The following is a 21,482-nucleotide window of genomic DNA, read 5'->3' on the forward strand; positions in this document are numbered from 1 at the left end:
CCCTGACCTCCAGCCGACGACGGCCCCCCAAGTTTAACTGGGGAAACTAGTTTGTTTGTTCTGTCACGGTAATTAATTAAATTTACAATTTACATTGTACGTAATCAGATTTGAGTCTATCAATATCAATAAAAACAAAAATATCGCAAAAATGTAAACAATGGTTCTTTGTTCCGCCAAAGATGACAAAACAAAAAGTTAATCAAATCCATATCGTAATAAAAACGTATCTCCCAAAAATGTGATCTTGATTAATAGTTTAATAGAACGTCTCTGTATGTTTCAACGATTTACACACCAGAAACAATTCATATAAAATAAAACCATGTTTTTTATTAGAAATAGGTTTGAAAAAGTCAGTTCTAATTAGAGGTGAAATCAAGCACATGGCACGCTGGACACTAATAGATTTATTTATTCAAACCGCAATGACAGATCACTGTTTCTATGACAGAGTCTATTTCTAGTCTATTTTCTGGGTGTGATTTGAACAGTGTTGTTACATCATAGGGAAACACATCTCCGCTTAACAGCTGTAAGACAATAAGAAACTCATATCAGCTACTTTGGATATTTTGGCCTTTATGCCAACGTTTAAGGCATGTATTGACTAAATAATATGGCCATACTCGAAATACTGAAGCATCCCAATAAAGAATACCACAGTGACCTAGAACATCATAAGCGATTCGCTCAGAGAGGAAGGCTACATACATTGTTTAAGGCAATATTAGGAATGAACTGAAAGAAAAGAACCACAGACAAACAGTGTGCAAACAGCCCAGCATCATTTTAGCACAAATGAGAGGGCTTTCAAAATACTGTACAGTCCTAGATTTGCCTAAAAATGTCAAGTTTAACATTATTTGGTGAGACGTATGTACTTAACAGCACAAATAACAGTGACAGAGCCACACTATAAACAGCATTAGCAGGGGGATTATCAAGTTGATGGCGGTAAGGAATTCATGGTGTCAGAAGTAGAGTTGCTATGCACTGCTGTCTCTTGATTAATGCTTCCGACATAACTTCAGCTTTGTTCATTGACACAATTGACTACTATTGATTTAGAAATTGTAATTAAACCTACTAACGTACGTTAAATTATATTTGTATTTGATTTCTGTTACATAACATAACTGCAATACAACAGACTTTGCTAAAATACTAGCATGTTTAAACATTCAGTAATAAAATACCAGCCTATGCAAAAAAAATCACATCTTACTGCATTTTAGTCAAACAAGTTGCTGTTTCGCCAGAGAATTTAAAGAAATATGCGGAGCGGAGTAGTGCTATACCTTTTATAGTTCATGTGCTATCTAGAACATCGAGGGTCAGTCTCGCAGGGTCAGATGTGATCTCATAAGGAGAACGTCTGAGGACAACCATGAGCTAAATTTGGAAGGAACTTATTATATGGTAACAAACTGAATGTGAAACTCCTGAATCCACTCGTCCACATTGTCCAACAAACAACAAGCCTGTCGTTAGCTCATGGATGGAATGTAAGTTAGCATGGCTGATAAGTCCCCCAAAATAAGCTTTTCCTTTACACAGCATGTAAAAGTGGCCCAAATCCGATCTCTTTCTTCATATATGACAAAGATGTGTGGCTGTGTGAACAGATAAACACACTGAATCTGACATTTTCCATGCCGATTTGAGACGCTTTCATATGTGGAACTGAAATCCGATACGTATCCGATCTGCAGCAATGTGACTCGGTCTGAACAGCCGGAATTTATGCAATTTTATGCCATTCGTCATAATTTTGCGCTGTTCAGACTCAGAAAAATCTAGGCTGATGTTTTAGTGCAAAAAACGAGAAGAGACTCGTCCAAAACCCTCGGTGTTCAAAGAGATTCTGAAAGAAATGTCCGAGCGCGGTCGCAGGAGAATGAGGCTGCAGCATCAAAGCATGGTTAAAAGTCTGAAAGCGAAGTTGAAAGAATCCGAGGACACAAACCAAAGAAGTGACGCGCCCTTTTTATGGCTTGAACACATTCTGGGTGACGTGCCCAACTGTCAGTCAGTGAAGCTTCATGATGGCTCTGGTGATGCTGGTGAAGATGAAGCTGATCCTCGGCAGTCATGATTGTTTACCTCTGGACGAGCCAAGTGAAACTCTGTTCTTTTGCACATGAGGGTCAGTTTAGGAGCTGATCTGTTCAGACTGATGTCGCTTACAGATCACATTTAAAACATAATGTGAACAGCCAAACCAAAAAAAGCAAGATTTGATGAGAAAATCTGATTCGGGTCACTTTTATCTGCTGTGTAAACTTATAAGCCTTACAAGAGCAAAACAGCTCAGTTAACCCAGACTGTACTTTAGCTTTAGAAGATATCTTATATCTGAGTTACTGTCCCTTAATAAAGTATTTTTAGTTGTGGTACTGATTGTACCCTGGACGTCTAAATAGTCAACACTAGAGACATTTTGGGGAGCAGGTTTAAAAGGTGGCATAGCCTTGTTTAACAAGTTGTCCCCAGAGGTGTATTTTTGTTACAAGATCTGCAAGCCACATATTCATGAGGTAAAATGTGCCATAACTTTTTATGGTGCAGTTATCGTGATAATTTATACATCAGCACACGCCTAAGCATGTTAAATTTGAGCTTTTTTCAGGTCGTATGTCTTCTGGACCTTTCTGCTGGGCTATCTGAGAGCCGGAACCAGGCTGAAAATAAATACTGGTGCTTAGATCAGTGCAGTGTGCAGTCAGATTTGTAGATACTGAGCCTGGGCAGAGTCCTGCTGCAGCATGTCTAAAAGCCAATCTCATATTGCAGTTGGCAAAGGACGCTAGGAATGTTGTTAGTGTATTCGAGGGCCAATCACATTCAGATTCTCACCAGTGGCTTGCAACTGAACGAGTTCTTGGGGCAGAAGAACATGGAATAGCATTCACACTGGCAGTGGTTCCTCACCCTGGTGCTGGATTACCTCTTGCTAGGAAGCCCTTTCTGATTTGGAGTGGGTGTGTTAGTACAGCAAAAGACTACAATATGCAGAACAGGTGTGCTCCCAGATCTGGACTCAGAACCAATGCACAACAACAACCACAGTGTTTAATGCATAGTGCTGCAAAGCTTAACACAAGCTGCAAGATGGTCTACTACTGAAGGCCGAGTGTAAATGTCTCGAGTGGAAATATGAAATGTCAAATCCATTTTTTACTTCTCAGTAGCAAATATATAAAACACAATGGTGTATATTCAGACCTCATGCCGCTGTGCTCGGTTGAAACGTCCGATCTCCTGAGTCAGGCCTTTTCAGTGCATAAGCCTTGAAGGGTCAGTTCCCTTCGCCAAGTCACAACACTTACTGGAGAACATGGCCATGTTTTTGAAATGTGTAAACCTACAGAATAATCTAAAAATATCACACTAATAATCGACACACTGGTTTCACCAATCTGGAGACAATAATTTCAAACAATTTCTATTCATTTACATTCAGTAGCCTATTATTTACTGTGCTATAAATACCTGCCACTGATCTGACGCTGACAATTCATTATATCCTTCACTTTTCTCTGCACCAACGTAACGTGTACATAGTTTTCAGTGCAAAATACATATCTGCACATCACATTGCAATTGGGGCTTGTTTTGACTGTTCAAAATACCCTATAAGCTTTAGCATTCTTATACAGTACTGTGTAGAAGTCAGAGACCACCCTTCATTTATTCAACTTCCAATCTTAAATATTATATCCAAATTTCTATTTGATTTTTGCCAATATGTTAAACTCAGGAATCATCAAAAAAACGTCATCTGAGTAGGGGTTGTAATGTAGGGGCTGAAGCATGTAGCTAATGCGAAATGGTTTTATTAGGGGCAGCCCAACACTTATTTATATATAACAGGCAGGGGTCAACACACAAGAAGGCAATAGAAAAGGTGGAACCATACTTAAAAAAACAGAGATAAGAAAGGGTCTGAACAAGAAAACAATACAAATAAAAATGGGCTTGGACCTCAGGTAGGAAACAGAGACTTCACAACAACTGGAAAAAGCAAAGGAATATATATGGGAGACTTAATGTCTATGGAATGATCTGCAAGTGTGTGAGAGAGGAGGTAAGTGGGCGGAGCCAGGGAGAGTCCAAGTCAAGTCTCCCTGTGCCGGTTGGGTTACATGGCATGATGGGGTGCCAAAACTTTTAGGCATAATTAAGGGCAAAGTCAGATACAAATAACTGGGGGGAAAAACGTGAGTCTCCAAACCTGAATTTCAAAAAATATAAGGCGTAAATAAAACAAGCCTAATTTGATATTAATTACATTCAGATGTTGGAATTTTTCTGTTAAATATGTTTCTGCTTTTTCCCTGAAACTGAAAAACAAATTACTTGCATTTATTGGCCATTTTGGCTGGGAATTAAATAAATAAAATGGTAGTCTCTGACCTTCGCACTGTACTGGACATTCATAAGACACATTTAAGACTTGGTGGTGACACAAATGGTCATGAAATCTCATTCAATTAAACAAGAATTGAAAGTAAATTAACTGAAAAAGTCTTTCTATATAAGTTGGACCCTGTTTCCTTTTAGTCTACAGCCTGTCTCTGTCCGCTCTGTCCTCTGGTCCTTAATTCAGTATGAACAATAACAGGTTGAGGTTTGTAATGTTAGGAATCTCCTAAAGATTAAATGGCTTTAGCTGTTTGTTTGTGTCTACGGTGGGTCTACTGGGCTCCTCTGGTGCATTATGAAGTCCTACATCACTTTCTTAGTAATGTTACACAGACATGGATGAGCTGTGAGGATTCGGAGGGTCGACTTGGTGAAGTCATCAATCTGCCCGTGGCTTCCTGTGCTTGACCGTCTCTGCTGGGGTCATCCCGTTTGTGTGGCCGTTCACAGATGCAACAACACCGTTCCGGTAATCCTTTTTCCGGGATGCTCCGTGCTTCTTGTATGTCTGATGGACAGAGAGCAACAGGCAACTCAGATCACATTTCAGCACCACTTTCTGACAAATTCATTGTTTTTATTCATGTCAGATCTGAAAGAATGGTGGGAGGAGACACTACAGCTGGAGGAAACACTGGACATTAGAGTGTATTAAAGGATGCTGTCCAAAAAAAAAAACCCTGAGAAAATCCTGCACAGCAAAAAATATCTCTGAAAGTGAAAACATTTTGAATGGAGTCATATATATCTAATATTTCTAATTATGGTATTTTGTATGAATATTATAACTTAATTCAGTGTTTCTAGACAATTTTACTTGTTTTAAGTGATTTTATGTAGTAAAAGCATCTTATTCCATTGGCAGATCATTTTACGTGTTTTCAAGAGATAATGAAGATAATTATGCTTGTTTTATGAAATACAACCCCAATTCCAATGAAGTTGGGACGTTGTGTAAAACATAAATAAAAACAGAATACAATGATTTGCAAATCCTTTCCAACCTATATTCAATTGAATACACTACAAAGACAAGATATTTAATGTTCAAATGGATAAACTTTATTGTTTTTTGCAAATATTCACTCATTTTTAATTTGATGCCTGCAACACGTTCCAAAGGAGTTGGGACAGGGGCATGTTTACCACTGTGTTACATCACCTTTCCTTTTAACAACACTCAATAAGCGTTTGAGAACTGAGGACACTAATTGTTGAAGCTTTGTAGGTGGAATTCTTTCCCATTCTTGCTTGATGTACATCTTCAGTTGTTCAACAGTCCGGGGTCTCCGTTGTCGTATTTTGTGCTTCATAATGCGCCACACATTTTCAATGGGAGACAGGTCTGGACTGCAGGCAGGCCAGTCTAGTACCTGCACTCTTTTACTACGAAGCCACGCTGTTGTAACACGTGCAGAATGTGGTTTGTCATTGTCTTGCTGAAATAAGCAGGACGTCCCTGAAAAAGACGTTGCTTGGATGGCAGCAGATGTTGCTCCAAAACCTGTATGTACCTTTCAGCATTAATGGTGCCTTCACAGATATGCAAGTTACCCATGCCATGGGCACTAACACACCCCCACACTATCAGAGATGCTGGCTTTTGAACTTTGCGCTGGTAACAATCCGGACAGTCCTTTTCCTCTTTGGCCTGGAGGTCTCTAGTCCATGATTTCCAAAAACAATTTGAAATGTGGACTCGTCAGACCACAGGACACTTTTCCACTTAGCATCAGTCTATCTCAGATGAGCTTGGGCCCAGAGAAGCCGGGCGTTTCTGGAAGTTGTTGATATGTGGCTTTCGCTTTGCATGTTTTTTAACTTGCACTTGTAGATGGAGTGATTCAAAATGAGTGAATATTTGCAAAAAACAATAAAGTTTATCAGTGTGAACATTAAATATCTTGTCTTTGTAGTGTATTCAATTGAATATACATTGAAAAAGATTTGCAAATCATCGTATTTTGTTTTTATTTATGTTTTACACAACGTCCCAAACTTCATTGGAATTGGGGTTGTAAATGTCATCCATCCATCCATCCATCATCTTCCGCTTGTCCGGGGTTCGGGTCGCGGGGGCAGCATCCTAAGCAATGAAGCCCAGACCTCCCTTTCCCCAGCCACTTCCACCAGCTCTCCAAGGGGGATTCCGAGGCGCTCCCAGGCCAGCTGGGCGATATAGTCGCTCCAGCGTGTCCTGGGTCTTCCCCGGGGTCTCCTCCCAGGTGGACTCGCCTGTGACACCTCCCAAGGGAGGCGTCCAGGAGGCATCCTAACCAGATGCCCGAACCACCTCAGCTGGCTCCTCTCGACGTGAAGAAGCAGCGGCTCTACTCCGAGTCCCTCCCGGATGACTGAACTTCTCACCCTATCTCTAAGGGAGAGTCCAGACACCCTGCGGAGGAAACTCATTTCGGCCGCTTGTATTCGCGATCTTATTCTTTCGGTCATTACCCAAAGCTCATGACCATAGGTGAGGGTGGGAACGTAGATCGACCAGCAAATCGAGAGCCTTGCCTTATGGCTCAGCTCTTTCTTTACCACAACAGACCGGTAAAGAGCCCGCATCACTGCTGACCCAGCACCAATCCGCCTGTCAATCTCCCGCTCCCTTGTACCATCACTCGTGAACAAGACCCCGAGATACTTGAACTCCTCCACTTGAGGCAAGAGCCTATCCCCGACCCAGAGAGGGCTCTCCACCCTTTTCCGCCTGAGAACCATGGTCTCGGATTTAGAGGTACTGATTCTCATCCCAGTCGCTTCACACTCGACTGCAAACCGATCCAGCGAAAGCTGAAGTTCGCGGCCTGATGTCCCCAATAGGACCACATCATCTGCAAACAGCAGTGATGTGACCCTGAGGTCACCAAACCGGACACCCTCCATCCCTTGACTGCGCCTAGAAATTCTATCCATAAAAATTATGAATAGAATTGGTGACAAAGGGCAGCCCTGACAGAGTCCAACTCTCACTGGGAACGAGTCTGACTTACTGCCGGCTATGCGAACCAAACTCCAGCTTTGTTTGTACAGGGCCTGAATGGCTCGTAGCAAAGAGCCATGTACCCCGTACTCCCGAAGCACCTCCCACAGAATACCCCGGGGAACACAGTCGAATGCCTTCTCCAGATCCACAAAGCACATGTGGACTGGTTGGGCAAACTCCCATGAACCCTCCAGAATCCTGGAGAGGGTGAAGAGTTGGTCCAGTGTTCCACGACCAGGGCGGAACCCGCACTGTTCCTCCTGGATCCGAGGTCCGACTATAAGCCAGACTCTCTTCTCCAGTACCCCTGCATAGACCTTGCCAGGGAGGCTGAGGAGTGTGATTCCCCTGTAGTTGGAACACACCCTCCGGTCCCCTTTTTTAAAAAGAGGCACCACCACCCCAGTCTGCCAATCCAGTGGCACCGCCCCCGATGTCCACGCAATGTTGAAAAGGCATGTCAGCCAAGACAGCCCCACAACATCCAGAGCCTTGAGGAACTCAGGGCGGATCTCATCCACCCCTGGAGCCTTGCCACCAAGGAGCTTCTTAACTACCTTAGCGACTTCGGCCTCAGTAATGGACAAGCCTATTCCCATGTCCCCAGACTCAGCCTCCTCACTGGAGAACGTGTTGGTGGGATTGAGAAGGTCCTCAAAGTATTCCTTCCACCGCCCAATGACGTCTTCAGTCGAAGTCAGCAGCACACCATCTCCACTATATACAGTGCTAGTGGCACACTGCTTTCCCCTTCTGAGTCGCCTGATGGTTTGCCAGAATCTTTTCGGAGCCGACTTAAAGTCAGTTTCCAAGGCCTCACCAAACTCCTCCCATACACGGGTTTTTGCCTTGGCAACAACTGAAGCCGCAGAACGCTTGGCCTGTCGATACCTGCCAGCTGCCTCTGGTGTCCCACAGGCCAACCATGCCCGGTAGGACTCCTTCTTCAGCTTGACGGCATCTCTCACCTGGGGTGTCCACCACCGGGTTCGAGGATTACTGCCCCGACAGGCACCAACTACCTTACGGTCACAGCTACAGTCAGCCGCTTCAGCAATGGAGGAACGGAACATGGCCCATTCTGAGTCAATGTCCCCCACCCCCCCCCGATATCTGGTCAAAGTTCTGACGGAGGTGTGAGTTGAAGATCAATCTGACAGGTTCTTCTGCTAGACGTTCCCAGCAAACCCTCACTATGCGTTTGGGCTTGCCTGGTCTGACTGGCATCTTCCCCCACCACCTGATCCAACTCACCACCAGGTGGTGATCAGTTGACAGCTCAGCTCCTCTTTTTACCCGAGTGTCCAAAACACATGGCCGCAAGTCCGATGACACGACTACAAAGTCAATCATTGAACTGCGGCCTAGGGTGTCCTGGTGCCATGTGCACTTATGGACATCCTTGTGTTCAAACATGGTGTTCGTGATGGACAAACTGTGGTTTGCGCAGAAGTCCAAAAACTGAACACCACTTGGTTGTAAATGCATAATGCATATTAAAGGAAATGCATAATGAAAAATATTAGCTATATTACATTTACATTACATTTAAGATGTTTTCACTTAGACATCGTATTCATATTTTTTATTCATCATGCTGTGAATATAAAATAAATTTTCCACTTTTTTAAAAACTATAATTCTGACTGTGGAAATCTGTAATGTGAGATTTTATATATATATATATATATATATATATATATATATATATATATATATATGTGTGTGTGTGTGTGTGTGTGTGAGGGATAACATGGTACAAAGAACATGATTTTCTGTATCACTGTGTATATTCGGAATTTACTATGTGCATATATTGTTAAGGAATTTTAGTATTTAAAAAAATAATTTCTACATCATTTTAGCACAACAGCTGCCTCTTACACCATATAAATTCTAAATTTCTTGATAAATGGACCAACAGAAATGCTCTAAAATAATAAAATCTCTTTACATTAACTTGCATTAATGGTAAAGAAAGTGTTTGCCTTCAGCTTCAGATTAGAATTTCACTAGATAAAATTATATTAAAACTAGTAAAAACCTAGAAATCAGTTAAATAATCATACAATATAATTTCATAGTAAAAAATATGAGTTATATTAAATTTAAACTACATTTAGGATGTTTTTGCTTAGGTATTGCATTTTGCAGTGCAGACATCTCACCAATAAATTAGAAAAATTTACAATAACTCACATTTAAATTTGTTTTTGAAGCAATGTATAACTCTGACTGTGACTTGTGTAATATGACAACTTGTGAAATGAAGATTTGTGTAAAGTAGTGATATTTACAATATATACAATAAGATTATTTGTGGACCTGGCTTTTTTTTTTGATGTGTGGGTACAAAAAAAACATTTTCTCTATCACTGTATATTTGGAATTTACTATGTATATTTTTCTGCATCATTTAAGCACAGCGGCTGCCTTTTACATCATGTAAAATGTACATTTCTTGATAAATGGACCAATATAAATTCTTCAAAATAACTTAAACAAAAAATCTCTTTACATTAACTTACAATAATAGTAAAGAACATGTTTGCTTTCTCCTGTAAAGGTGCAAATTTGGAGATACTACATACATCTAAAAGCAATACAGTGGTTATGTTTCCACTGATTCAGGCTTTTAGATGCCTCATGTGTTTATTTACACACCCTGCTGCGTAGGAGTTCGAACCCAAAGGTTTACTATTGAACCACTAAAACGTTTAGAAGAATAGAATATTGTTCTTTATATCTTTATTTCTGGTCATGCAGTCAGAGAACAACCTATGACTCAGTGTGAAATATGACCCTAAGTGCTTCCTCCAGCGATTCGCAGAATAACTCTGTGGTTCTGAGTGCGTTTTAATGGGAAACAAACATGACCCGAAACCAAATTCCTACCTTTATGTAGAAGTTCATAAAGAGAATGATGAGACTAATCATATAACTGATCTGGAAATACAGCCAGCCCATCGGAAAACCGCACGGCCAGACTACAGCACAGGACGTCTGGAACATGGTCAACACAAACTGGACCTGTAAAAGCAGAAGAGAAACCAGCCTTTAAAACCAACTGTAGTAATTTGGCAATTCGCTGCTGTCGGAAGAAAACCTTGAATCTCCATTTTTGTCGTTTTTCAGTTTTTGACATAATTTGAAAATGCCCTTTAGATTGTGTGTAAATTTGATAATGAACAGATCAAAAGAAAAGCTGAGTTGTTTATTTAGTTTTTCACAAACTGCCTTTTCAAACAAGAAAATAGATGAATGGCATTATGAGTCACCACTATGTCCCATTTCATTATTATTCTGATTAAACAAATGCTTAATAAACATGCTTAACAATCTCATGAGCATGCTCAGAAAATAATCACACTGCACTACAAATGAAGCCTCCTGTATCTTTTACACAGTAAAAGGAAACACGGTCGCTCACAGAATGACAAATTCTCAGAAAGGATGTTTGATTGAATAGTTAATCAGCATCACAACATATCACATAAGTGCATATTATGTTATTGGGTCTCTAATCAATCACTGAATGTTTTACTGGGTGTTGCGAGCAAACTCACCAATTACATATGGTCCAGATGTGTTTCTGAGAGAGTCACTAAAGCATGAACTAAAGATGAACTAAAGCATTCATCTGATCCAGCAAATGTAATTCATTTTGTTTAAAATAATGCAGGGCCCCATCAACCCCGTCAAATTAAGAGTTAAATGCATACATGGAAACAAAATTTGGACAATCTCGCTGTTCGGAACAACGAACGCTCATGTAAATGGTGTAGATTTGATGAGTTTTTAATTTTAGGACATGGGGGAGGTTTCCTACCAGCAGACTGATCTAAGAGACAGTCGCTCCTCTACCCCTAAACACAGCAGAACCGCAATTCACAGTCATTCAGATACAAGTGGCAATCATCGGGGTCCAATCACTTTTCAACCAGAAACCAGAATTTTATTTTTATTTTAAAAAGGTCAAATCACTGAAATGCTCTGCTAGGAACAATTCCACCAGACCCTGCTTTAGGGGATTGGTTTCTGAACTTGTCATCTTTTTCACTCCTGAAGAGTCTTTATGTTTATAAATGTGTTTATGTATTGTAAGGAATACTGAAATCTCAATATGTGACAATATATCATGACACTAAATTATAATAATTATTATAATAATGCTAATAATAATCATAATAATAGGCAGTATATCTTGCCCATGTTGTGCAGCAATCATATTAATCATAAGAATGTCAGCAATGGCAGCAGCTCACCAGCTGTCCTTGAGTTATATACTTCTTCCACCAAAGGTACGGTCGCATGGCAGGAACGGCTGAGAGCCCATAATAGGAGTACATAAGCACGTGGATGAAGCTGTTGAAGGTGGCACCGAAGTAGGCTGGTGAAAAAAAGGAACATGACACAGTTAATCTCCTGAGGGCAAGTCTTTGCTATTTCTATACCACTATTATACAATAAAACCTAGTACTAGTTCTTATAAGACTCTATAAAAACAAGAAATATGTTTCAGTGGAACAAAAAGCTAACCCTTGTGTGTTGACCCATTTTCAATATTCACCCCAAAAAATGCTGTGATTTATTATTATTTCAATAGATAATAAATATAGAACATATAAAATAACCCATTTTCAGTGCTTTCACTCTGTTCACCCCACACACACTTATATTACACATGTGGTGCTGGGCTGAACCCGTGGGGAGTAAAAGTGTGGAGGTTCTATGTCCTTCACTCTGTTCTCCTCCTACATGGCCTGCTGTTAGTGTGTGTGTGTGTGTGTGTGTTTGTATATCTGTGTGTGTTAGGGTGGACAACATGGACACGCTGCTGACTGGCTACAGCTGCTAAAGGAGAACCCTAAGCTGGACACTTGTAATATTTTAAACATCTGGTATTTTTATATAAATTGTTATGGCTGTATTGATTTAAAAGCCAATAATGCAGTGAATTCACCAGACCACTGAGTATCAAATACAGTAACACTACACAATACAACACAATTAATATGGGTTAAGTTTAACAATCCATGGTGCCCAAACGTTTACAGTCCAGCTCTGGTGTTTATATTGTGCACAGTATTTAGTTGGCAGTTGTGTTCTAGTTGGCAAGCATAAAGCCATACTGATAACAGTGTGCCCAGCGAATTACAGGACAGAGTGTCCTGGCTATGCAAATGAAATAATAATAAAAGCAATCACAGCTGCCAACAGATGAACCCGTCTTTCTTCTGCCATGCACTGTTCCCCTTATAGCTCCCACTGATCAATATCCACAATCTTTATCAGGATGTGGTGCAAATGACCTATTATCTGCCTGAACAAGGAAAAATCTGTCTCAAGAACTATGTAACGCTGCATTTGTTACAGAAGCATCTGGAAATGGAGCGTTTTTGTCTCGTTCACATTTGCTTTTCTGTTTCTGAATTATTCAGCACATAAATTGTGGCCTCAGCTCTTTATGGAGTGCTTAAAACAGCGAGACAAGGGCAGCTTCTGTCTGGTGAACTCACAGTGGCCACACGGCACCCAGTTCATGACGAACCACCAGATGTTGAGCATAGTGGCGTGGTGATAGACATGCAGGAAGGTGATCTGGTGGTTGTTCTTCCGCAGGATGAAGAAGAATGTGTCCATGAACTCGATGAGCTTGGAGAAGTAATACCACCACAGGACGTGAATGATCTGCAGGGACAGTGGCGAGAGTGAAGTTGACAAATAACTAAAACATCACGTCATTTCACATCATGCCAGTCAAGCCGAGGTCACTGACCACCTATTCTTTTATTTGCCTGTACCTATAACTTATATTGCTCTTCAAAAGTCTGGGGACACCTGGCATCCCCAAAATGTTTTAAATGCATATTAGTTTGCAATAACTTAATATATTAAAGACTATATAGATTTATTTTGAGACGATATCACACGTGTCAATTTCTGTGACAGTATTAGTGACAGTGCAATCTTAGGAAGTGACATACTCTGGTATTTTATCCTGCTGATGTTAGCACACAAACTGTCTAAACCACCTTTGGGGGACAGGAGAGAGTTTTAATATGTGCATTTAACAAAGGTTTGGAAAAGAAAAACCTGTTTTTCATATGAGGGAAGACACTCTGATAAAGACACAGCAGAATATACTTAAAGAAATACTATATTACTTACAGAACCTATTTAAAAAGTACTCAATTCATGGTTTTTGTTGTGTAAACTCTATAACTATACAGCCAGTTTGAGTAATAACAGTAGTTTCATTTTCACATATTCAAATTACTTTCTTCTTCAACTTTTGAGTGATGGGTGTAAAACAGTTAAATTGAGTAAATTTGGGGACTGTCTGTTTATAAATTGGGGCAGTCGTGGACTGGAGGTTAGGGAACCAGCCCTGTGACCAGAAGGTTACCGGGTCGATCCCCTCAGCTGATGGTCCATGACTGAAGTGCCCTTGAGCAAGGCAGCTAACCCCCAACTGCTCTCCAAGCGCCGTGGACAGGGCTGCCCACCGCTCCGGGTGAGTGTGCTCACTGCCCCCTAGTGTGTGTGTTCACTAGTGTGCATGCATGTGGGTGTTTCACTGCACGGATGGGTTAAATGCGGAGGTCTAATTCCTCTATGTGCAAACACAGTTGGCAAATGGTTCTAAATTCTAAATTATCCTCGTTAGCAACCAAGATGGTCAGCTATCATTAGTTTCTTAATTTCTGTGGATGGTAACATCTACAAGAGCTAAACAACCATCCATAAATTACACTACAAGTGGCGATCTTTGTGGTCCAAGTACTTTGTACCTTTTAGAGCCAGTAGAACATAAATGATTGGCAAGGTTTTTGAATGGCCTCTGTTTATAACAGATGTGTTGTGTCATAAGGAGATGTCACTGCTAAAAGTACATTTAAAGGAGGACTCCTGGCATCCCCAAAATGTTTTAAATACATGTTAGTTTGCAATAACTTAATATATTAAAGACTGAATAGATTTATTTTGAGACGATATCCCGCGTGTCAGTATCACGCATGTCAATGACAGTATAAGTGACAGTGCAATCTTAGGAAGTGACATACTCTGGTATTTTGTCCTGCTGATTTTGGCACACAAACTGTCTAAACCACCTTTGGTTTATGTTTTAATTACAAATTTGCATGTTTGTCAATTTGCAACAACTTCAAATATTAAAGACTAACTAGATTTATTCTGAGTCAATATCACATGTGTCAATGACAGTATTGGTGACAGTGCTATCTTACGAAATGACATGCTCAGGTTTTTTATCCCACTGCTGTTACCACATAAACCTTTAAGCTGTCTAAACCACCTTCGGTGTGGGGGAGGGTTCAATATGTGCTTTAACAAAAGGTTAATTTAGAAATTAGCCTTGCATAGAGGTGTTTTAATGGAATGTGTTGACATTTATGGCCCAAATTGAAGGCCTAGCCCTAATAGCTATGGCTCATCACTGTGCATTGTAAAAAGTCCACTTGAAATTATTGAAAGCTGAAAGTCTTAGTTTTAGTTCTCTCAACGTAGTTTAGTCTAAGGTTGTTCAAACTTACATATGTTTCACTGCATCTTTATCCCGTCTACAAAGCAGTTTAATTTGACCTCAATCTGGAAAAACTCCTCATAAGCAGTTTTTTTGTATTTTACTTCCTCCATCATAAGCCCTGTTCCCACATGCACTTTAGCCCTAGTAGTTACCACTCATTAAACAGGAAGGGTGTGAAGGGTTTGTGTGAACAGATGCTGATAAAACATTGGAAAATACAGTGATGTCTAGATTACAGCCAATAAAGCTGAACGTTTCTGTGAAGCTGTAGTTTTTTACTTTAGTTTTGCGAGTGAAAACATCACTGGAGAGAATTTCGTACATGATTCTAGAGAAAATGGCCCAAACCCAAACTCTTTGCTCATACATGGCCAGCAGAGCAAAATGACTATGTGACATGTTTGTGTTTCTACAATCGAGTTTTATGAGAAATTAAAAAGTTGTTGCTTATTTATGACGAAGATGCCGCCTCCTGTTTACTGGGATTTTTCCTGGCATGCCCAAACATGTGCATCCCAGTAAAGCTAACAGCTAACAGCGCTTAGAACCAGAACTAAACATGGTGAGGCAGCCTTCACCCACTACGCTGCATTCAGCTGGAATAAACACATAGAGACGAGACACTTTAAGACCCAGTTTCAAAATCAGACTGAAAAGGTCTGATCGTTTGTGCTTTACATATTTTACTATTGATTCACTGTGACTGTCTGTTTAAACGTATACCTAATTTTATCTCACTTTATTTTCGTTTTAATTATACCTAACCCCTGTTTTTTCATTTTCAGCTTTGCTTTGGTTCATGTGAATCACTCTTAATTTTCTCTGTGTATAAAATGTGCTACATAAGTAAACTTGCCTTGTCTTGCCTTTCAGTCTTTCTTGAACACAGAAATTCAAGTAACTTTTTGGCTCCTGACTGCATCATCATCAAGAGATTATGAGTTCATATCCCAGCCATGACTCAGCCCTCTGTAGTTAGAAAGCCCACCAAGCCTTGGTTGGAGTCACAGCTTGTGGGTGGGATGTAGCGATGACTAAACTGAGGGGGAACTGAATAAATATCCTCTGAAAATGTAAGCAATTTCAGCTTATGAGGAGGCAATTGTATTCACTGTGTTTTTGGAGTATGCTCAACTTAAACTGATTTTTTGACCTAACCCTTTTTAACAAGAAGATCTGACTAAACTTAAAGTTATTTTTACACTATTTTTTACAATAATATAATTACAAGCTTATATGGACTATACCTCCAGAGGCTTGGTTCTGTTAGTATGTTCAACCTAAAGTTACCAAATCTTACCCACGCAGCCTCCATAAGCAGATGTCAGGGCTTTTGATGTTATTCAATTTAGACATTCGTTACATTAGACATATGCAGCACCAGATTGACGCAATTATACTGTGACATTCAGTGGTGGGCAAGTAAATGTAATTGGTTACTGTACTTATGTAGTTTTTTTGTGTATCTGTACTGAAGTTTTTCCATTTTGGGCGACTTTTTACTTTTCCTCCACTACATTTTTAGAAATCTGTCGTTCCTTTTGGTTTTTGTGTGTATATAAACGTAACATGTCAAAACGAAAGAAGCGCAAAGCAAGAACACCAATCAGGGCACAGCGGTCACTTTGTTTTGAGCTTGTTGGTCATACTGACCCAGTGCAGCACTCAGTTCAACGTCAGGGAAGGAAGCCTTTTAAAGAAAATACAAAAATGGCAAACAATGCATGCAAATTGGAGCTTTCATCATGCTGTTTCTTACTGTAAGGTATATTAAATTTAAAAATCAGAGTATGCATTCTCATCATGCAAATTGTTATAGATATAATATAAATAAATGAATACAATCCAGTGATAAACTGCGATGAACTACGAGAGCTGGGCACTCAGTTTGGGCCTTCAGTGATAAAAACTGGTCAAAAACAAGAAAACAAAAAAGAAACCTCTACAATAAAGCTAATTTCTATATGTTTCTAGTCGTATGTTAGCACTAAGCTAATTACATGAACATTTTTGGGACAATTTTTTAGATCAGGAGTGCGTGACTCCTGATCTAATCTGAGTCCTGGAGGTCCAGTGTCCAGCACAGTTTGGTAGTTTCCCCACTCAAACAAACCCAGTCAGTTTTACAGTTTTTCTTTTAGTAGAGACTCCTGACCTAGAGCTGCTGCCGCTGCCTTCCATACCTAACAACTGCTTAGACTACAGCTCACAGTTAGAGACATATCTAGTCCGCCACAGCGGAGTTTACAGCTGCTCAGGAGAGAAGGGTTTGTCTGCTGACTGCAGGACAGGGGTGGAACAGGGACCACCATGGGGGTAGTGTGGCACCTGATTGGTCTGATAATGTTTTCATTGTCAGAGTGGATGAACAGTTATATGAACATACAGACTCATTTGGACAAATACAACCACAAGAAAGTGTCTGTTCATTCAGATAAAATATAGTCCCTAGATGAGAAGCTAAATACGGCATTCTGGCAAACAAGTACAAACTCACAGAGCATGTCTTAATGCATGCTGCCTCCAAGGCAAAACAGGCCTGTGGAAGTATAATCGTAAGAAAATGTGAGTTTGATGCTTTAAAATAAGTCTAGAACAATCTTGTCTCATACAGTGACTGGGACTACCTTCCTGAAAAGCTCAGGGTTGAGTTTCAGATGCAACTGAAGCTGTGTTTAGAAGCCCAAAGTAGCACTGACCTCTGCCCTGTACTGGGGTCTGTGCAAGTTTTATGGTTGTCCTGTGTTTTCATGGTGGAATTAGGTGTCATCAGTCAGCTCATGGGGCAAGGTCTTAAAGGTTTTTTCTAATTCTGTGCAAAGTCTGTATGAAAAACGCCTTCGCCAAATGCTAATGTTGTGGTAAACGCTGATCGTCCAGTATGACGACACAGGTTGGGCAGTCACAAAGCAGTATGTAGGAATAGCTATAGGTAGATTGCCGGATCACCTGCATTCTTACTAAAGACTTTAAAAGGGAATGTCTTGTCATGGTAAATACCACGATTACGGCTTGTTATGAAAGCTGCAGACATACGTTATGTCCGATAGTTCTACTGCAATACTGTCAGACTTTATCTGAAGATGTTGCCCAGAAACTGGTGTTGGATGTGTAAGAACTTAGTCAGGGGGATCACCCTATTGTCTAAGGACAAAAGGTTGAGGTGTATAAGACTCGGCCATTAGAGCCAAAATGAGAAGGTCCATATCAAGTCCTCCTAACCACATTTTCTGCTCTAAAATGTCAGGAAGAAAATATATGGATACATGGGTACCACCACCTGATGGTGATGGCTAGCATAGGGATAGCATGGGTGACTCTGCTTGGGAGATGCTCTGAGGAGGAACTGTGATGTCTAGATCATGGGGGTCAACCTCAGAGTGAAGATTTTCCTAATCCCCTTTGCAGATAGCAGTCCCTTACTCCCACCAGAGACCAGGACCCAGGTTAGGTAGGGAAAGAAGGTATCCATTACAAGTGCTAAACCAAACCTTTACACAAAACAACATGGTTTGTGTAAGAAGAACATGATACTGCTGCTGTGTCTATGTGTTTTTTATTTTTAAAACATGCCAAAGCAGACCTAAAACAGTGTCGATGAAACAGGACATGAGACAGGTTCCTAATTGGTGGTTGAAGAACTGACATCAAAGTCTATTGAGTTAGCAGGACGACACATACACCGAGCTGATAGGATAGCAGAAGACTCCGGCAAGACCAGAGGTGGAGGTTTGTGCATTTATATTAACAAAGCTTGGTGCACAAACTCTGCTACTACCGAGAGACAATGCTCACCTAATGTGGAGTTTATAATGGTCAAATGCAGACCTCATTATCTCCCAAGAGAAATAAACTGCATCATAATCACTGTAGCGTATGTACCCCCGGACGCTAATGCTAAGATGGCTATGAAAGAACTTCATGCAGCCATTAGCAAACAACAGACCAAACACCCTGAGGCTGCTTTTATTGTTGCTGGTGACTTCAACCACTCCAACCTGACACAAAGGGAAGGTAGAAGAACACTTCTCCAACTCCGATCCCCGGCGTATGTGGCAAGGACTCCAGATTATGACAGATTACAAGACCATCAACCGCCTCCTCTGATGTTTCCTTCCTCAATGAGCTCAACAATTTCTATGCTCGTTTTGAGAAAGGGAACCCAACAACTGCAACCAAGGCAGATGTGTCTGCAGACCACCAACCACTGACTCTTTCTCCCACCGACGTAGGAGTGGCGCTGGGCAAGATTAAAGCCCACAAGGCTGCGGGTCCTGATGGCATCCCTGGACGTGTTCTCAGAACATGTTCTGGTGAGCTTGCAAGAGTGCTGACGGACATATTCAACATGTCCTTGGCCCGTGCTGTGGTACCAAGCTGCTTCAAAACCACCTCCATCGTCCCGATACCCAAAAATTCCAAACCATCACGACTGAATGACTACCGCCCGGTAGCCCTCACCCCCATCATCACAAAGTGCTTTGAGCGGCTGGTCCTAGCACAGCTCAAATCCTGCCCCCCCCCCCTCCCTGGACGCCCACCAATTTGCATACCGCCAGAACAGGAGCACAGAAGATGCAGTCTCCATAGCACTGCACTCTGTCCTCTCACACCTGGACAATAAAAATACCTCCATCAGGATGCTGTTCGTAGACTTCAGTTCAGCATTCAACACAGTCATCCCCTCAAAACTCATCACAAAACTCACAGACTTGGGTATTAGTTCCCTCATGTGCAACTGGTTACTGGACTTCCTGACCAACCGACCCCAACATGTCCGGTGGTACAACCACTGCTCATCCACCATCACCATAAACATAAACTGTGTGATGAGTCCCTTCCTCTACTCCCTCTTCACCCATGACTGCAAGCCTGTCGATGGTTCCAATACCATCATTAAGTTTGCAGATGACATCACGGTGCTTGGCCTCATCAAAAACAACGATGAGACAGCCTATAGGGAGGAGGTGGATCGTCTGGCTGAGTGGTGCGACACAAACAACCTTCTGCTCAACGCTGAGAAAACTAAGGAGCTCATTGTGGACTTCAGAAGGAATGCTGACCCACATCCACCCATCCACATCAAGGGGACGGCAGTGGAGCGTGTGAACAGCTTCAAGTTCCTTGGTGTCCACATCTCCAAGGATCTCACCCGGACGACCAGCTGCTCCAAGCTGGTAAAGAAGGCTCACCAGCGCCTCTTCTTTCTGAGGAGGCTGAGGATGAACCACCTGTCCTCAGACATCCTGGTGAACTTCTATCGCTGCACCATTGAGAGCATCCTGACCAGTATGGTACGGGTGCTGCTCTGCCTCAGACCGGAAGGCGCTGCAAAGGGTGGTGAAAGCTGCATCATCGGTGCACCACTTCCTGCCATAGAGGACATCTACAAGAAGCGGTGTCTGAAGAGGGCTGGGAAAATCATCAAAGATCCCAGTCACCCAGCACACAGACTCTTCACCCCCCTGCCCTCTGGGAGGCGCTACAGGAGCCTCCGGACTAAGACCACCAGGTACCGGAACAGCTTCTTTCCAACAGCTGTCACACTCCTGAACTCTGCCTCCTGACATCTAAACAAATAACAATGGACTGTACCCTAACACACACCAATAACACACAGACTTACACACCACTCAACACCACTTACCGGCACTTACATCTGCTGTATATACTGCCCATTATTGTATATACTGTGTAAATACTCTACCTGTTCATAAGTACATACTTATTCCCCTTCATATTTATAACCTGTTCATAGTACTTTATACCCCTTCATATTTATAACCTGTTCATAGTACTTTATACCCCCTCTTATTTATAACCTGTTCATAGTACTTATACCCCTCATATTTATAACCTGTACATTCTTGTTTATAACCTGTATAACCCCCTTCATGTTCATACCCCCTCATATTTTTTTTAACCTGTATATACTATACTTACTGTACATTGTAAGATATATATTTATATTGCTGCTAAGCACTTCTGGATGGATGCAAACTGCATTTCGTTGCTTTGTACCTGTGACATACGCAATGACAATAAAGTTGAATTCTATTCTAATTCTATTGTATTCTATCTAGGCCCCCTGACTCTGCCCTGCAAGCTGTTTGGACACAACAATGCGTGCTCCCTCTATTCTGGAAGACAGCTACCACTGCAACAAGCTGCTTCATAAAGGACTTTTAATAACAGAAAGAGAATAAACCTGTAGTTTTCATAAACATTCTGACAATACCTCTTGCAGGCATGATGTAGGATGTTTGTGACCGCAACATGGTCTGTGCTCAGGCCATTCTGTGAGCACAAAATCATACCATAAGATTTTGGGTGGTTGTTTTGTTTGTCATGTAATCCCAAGGTTTAATACCTCTGTACAAGCTTTAGGTACAGATCATTCTACTTCTGAAACCATGACAATAACAGCAAATGATGTTAGATGGTATAAGTGACGGTAACTGGTCACTGCCTATTGTTAGATGTCTGATGTCAAATAGAGCTGCATATTATAATCCA

At 41.2% G+C, this 21,482-nt stretch overlaps 1 protein-coding gene across 2 annotated transcripts in view; it reads right to left on the minus strand.

The window, feature by feature from the left end:
- Positions 1 to 3,055: 3,055 nt before the first annotated feature.
- Positions 3,056 to 21,482, minus strand: part of elovl5 (ELOVL fatty acid elongase 5) — a 35,443-nt gene continuing 17,016 nt past the window's right edge. The window contains exons 5-8 of one of the 2 annotated variants that reach the window (XM_017694149.2): positions 12,937 to 13,108; positions 11,683 to 11,807; positions 10,313 to 10,447; positions 3,056 to 4,936 (exon numbers count right to left, since the gene is read on the minus strand). In XM_017694149.2, the coding sequence (XP_017549638.1) occupies positions 4,808 to 4,936; positions 10,313 to 10,447; positions 11,683 to 11,807; positions 12,937 to 13,108 (561 nt within the window). In that variant the 3' untranslated portion in view covers positions 3,056 to 4,807. The remainder of the gene's footprint in view (positions 4,937 to 10,312; positions 10,448 to 11,682; positions 11,808 to 12,936; positions 13,109 to 21,482) is intronic. The other variant, XM_017694150.2, reaches the window with a different exon arrangement.

Source organism: Pygocentrus nattereri, chromosome 5 (genome assembly GCF_015220715.1).
Source record: "Pygocentrus nattereri isolate fPygNat1 chromosome 5, fPygNat1.pri, whole genome shotgun sequence".
Lineage (NCBI taxonomy): Eukaryota > Metazoa > Chordata > Actinopteri > Characiformes > Serrasalmidae > Pygocentrus > Pygocentrus nattereri.